The sequence below is a fragment of the Etheostoma spectabile genome, chromosome 8 (genome assembly GCF_008692095.1).
Source record: "Etheostoma spectabile isolate EspeVRDwgs_2016 chromosome 8, UIUC_Espe_1.0, whole genome shotgun sequence".
In the NCBI taxonomy this organism is placed as follows: domain Eukaryota; kingdom Metazoa; phylum Chordata; class Actinopteri; order Perciformes; family Percidae; genus Etheostoma; species Etheostoma spectabile.
Genome location: NC_045740.1, coordinates 17,558,542 through 17,561,246, shown reverse-complemented (window position 1 = coordinate 17,561,246; position 2,705 = coordinate 17,558,542). Strand labels below are relative to the sequence as shown.

General features: G+C 42.7%; 1 protein-coding gene and 1 long non-coding RNA gene across 2 annotated transcripts in view; both read left to right on the top strand.

Annotated features, from left to right (window-relative positions):
- Positions 1 to 477, top strand: part of LOC116693815 (uncharacterized) — a 2,781-nt gene extending 2,304 nt beyond the window's left edge. The window contains exon 5 of the long non-coding RNA XR_004332998.1: positions 1 to 477. This exon is cut by the window's left edge and continues 1,161 nt beyond it. This is a non-coding gene — a long non-coding RNA (uncharacterized LOC116693815).
- A 1,834-nt stretch (positions 478 to 2,311) lies between these two features.
- Positions 2,312 to 2,705, top strand: part of LOC116693733 (ceramide kinase) — a 63,676-nt gene continuing 63,282 nt past the window's right edge. Inside the window, exon 1 of the mRNA XM_032522941.1 lies at positions 2,312 to 2,674. Coding sequence (XP_032378832.1) covers positions 2,539 to 2,674 — 136 coding nt within the window. The 5' untranslated portion in view covers positions 2,312 to 2,538. The remainder of the gene's footprint in view (positions 2,675 to 2,705) is intronic.

Genomic DNA, 2,705 nt, shown 5'->3' with positions numbered 1-2,705 from the left:
ATTAAAAAAAATATAATTAACTAGATATGGCGCCACCAGCCAAATGAAGCCATAATCGGTCAACTTCACACTGAGATTTAAATATCTCTTGAACTCCTAGCTCACTGCGTCATCCTCTACCAAGACACAATGACCTAGTTTTTTGTTTTGTTTTTTTTATCATGTAGCACAGAATTAAGATTGTGTTTTTCTATTTGTTTTCAAACTAATTTTCCTATTTGATGCTTTCTTTTTTTTTTTTTATATTTTTTATTTTACCCTAATGAATGTATCTTCTGTAAGGAAAATAATTAATATGTGAGTGCCTATAAGCTGGTATTGAATGTTAAAACTGACGATGTATTTTTTACACTATTTTGTATTTGGAATTTTAAACAAATTTTCATAATTTTTTCTTTTTTTTTCTTCTATTTTAGCCTAATAAATGAATCAGTGACACATGAAATGTATCTGTGTTAGGGGACAATGATTCTTTCTCTAATATGAATGCCTATGAGATAGTATTGAATGTAAAAACTATGAAAATGTGTTTTTACAATAGTTTCTACTTGATTTTAAAATTAATTTTTCTGCTGAGCTCCTTTTTTCTATGTATGAATCTCTTTAAAATGTTTGAATAAAATAAGCAGACCTGTAGACTAAATTTGCAAAATTCTTTAATTAGTGAAAAGCATCATTACACAAGAATGTCTTCACCGGTTGAAGGCGCATGCACGTTGTACACACTTAAACTTCTGATGAGCGTGGCCTAGCACAGGTTGTGTATTTCATCAACAAAATGACAATTGTGTCGTTACGTACCAGATTAGGACCGCGCGTCTTCAACACTTTTAAGGTACTTTTATTTTATGTAATACTACATAAGAAAAATACACATTGTTAGCCGTAAGTAGAAGTAGCTCAGTCCATAGGGAGTTGGGTTGGGACTCGGAGGGTCACTGGTTAAAATCCCCGTATGGACCCAAAAGTTGGGAGCGTGGATTGGTGACTGGAGAGATGCCAGTTCACCTCCTGGGCACTGCCAGGTGCCCTTGAGCAAGGCACCGTACCCCCATATCCCCCCCCCCCCGACCGCTCAGGGCGCTGGTTCAGCTGGCAGCCCACTCACTCTGACATCTCTCCATGTATAGGTCCTGAGCATGTGTGTGTATTTCAGGCCTGTGTGTGAGTACTAACAAAAAGTGTGTACAGAGTGTAGTGCAGTAATTTCCCCATTGGGGACTAATAAACAAATTATCTTATAGAATAGAATGCCTTTATTGTCATTATACACAAGTACACGGTACTTGTGCAACGAGTAGGCTATCTTATCTTATTTTGCACCTGGATGTCAGAATGGTAAATCTCCTGGCTATTTATTTTTTTTAAAGAGCAAGTTGTTTATTGGCTGCCGAAAACTGGTAGGTGACTATCCAAAGCTGTCAAAGAAATATCCATGTTTGTCTTCAGTGATGTGAATGGCCAGCCAGTGCCACCACTGTTGGCTGCTAGTTTACAGCTGTCGGTGGTTGGTCACGTGGCCTCACCCCTAAAAGAGATGTCTCCCTAGTCACTCTCTTTGTGAGTTGACTGAGAACTGTATTCATCCTTGATAGTTATCTAGAAGTACTGCTCTTTGGATATTTCGACCACAGAAAAAAACTCGGATCTAATCAGTTGACTGTATCCTACGTGGTAGTGGGTTCCTGAAACGCGCATCCAGGCGCGCATGTCTTAATCAGTGACTGATTTTCTGAGCACCCCCCCACCGGGCTAAAAATTAAGTCCACTATCAAATTCTGATCGTGTTTTGGCTAAGGAACGGTCTTGAAAATGGGTATGACCTCAGACAGTTACAGCAATGACACGTTATGCCGTAAACCATTTAAATCTGAGCATGCGCGACTGACTCAAATCTGCAACTCGGACTCAAACGGGTAAGTGACACTGGGTTCTTTAACTGTCTATGGGCTCAACGCACCCCTGTTTCAGGGGGTTATTCATGGGGTTGTTACGTTTTGTTGGGGCCTGCACGTGGCCCAGGTGTCATGTTCCGGTTGCTTGCTGCACAAGTTGCCGAAGAATCCTCTTTTTTCACCGTAGTTTTATGTTTTTTGTGTGGCCTAAATGCTTTTACTTAGCTGGTTTCTGTTTCCTGCGTCTTAGTTGGGCAGTTTCTCCGCAAAAATGTCATCAGTATAGTGACAACAAAATACCAAATACGGATTAAATGTTCAATCAAGTTGGCAGTTGATAACACTATGGCTTGAATCCCGAATAGGTTAGAATATTCTGTTTTCCGACAGGACTCAAAACGCAACACCAAGCCTCTCCTACTTCCGGCAAGAAACCGCTATCTGTCATAAAAAAAGCTCTCGCTGAAATCCGCTACACGGACACAGTTTCACCGCTACTCTCTTTCTGCTATTCGAGTAGATATTTCGGGATATAGAGCCTCTGCGGACACACAGAGAGCATGCCCGGACAGAGATAACCGTCCCCGGGCTGCTGCTGCCCCCTCAGCCCGCTGAAGGACCGGAGCAGGAGGGCCAGGCGCAGATGGAGAGGCCGGGCAGGCTGCTGCTGCTGTCCGAGCTTCGCGTCCGAAACGCGGCGTACGACGTGAGCCTGAGTCGGTCCCTGCTCACCTGGAAGAGACGGACCTCCAGCCCGGTGCATCACCCGTTCAGGCCCAGTAAGACCCCCCCCCACCCCCAAAACATATT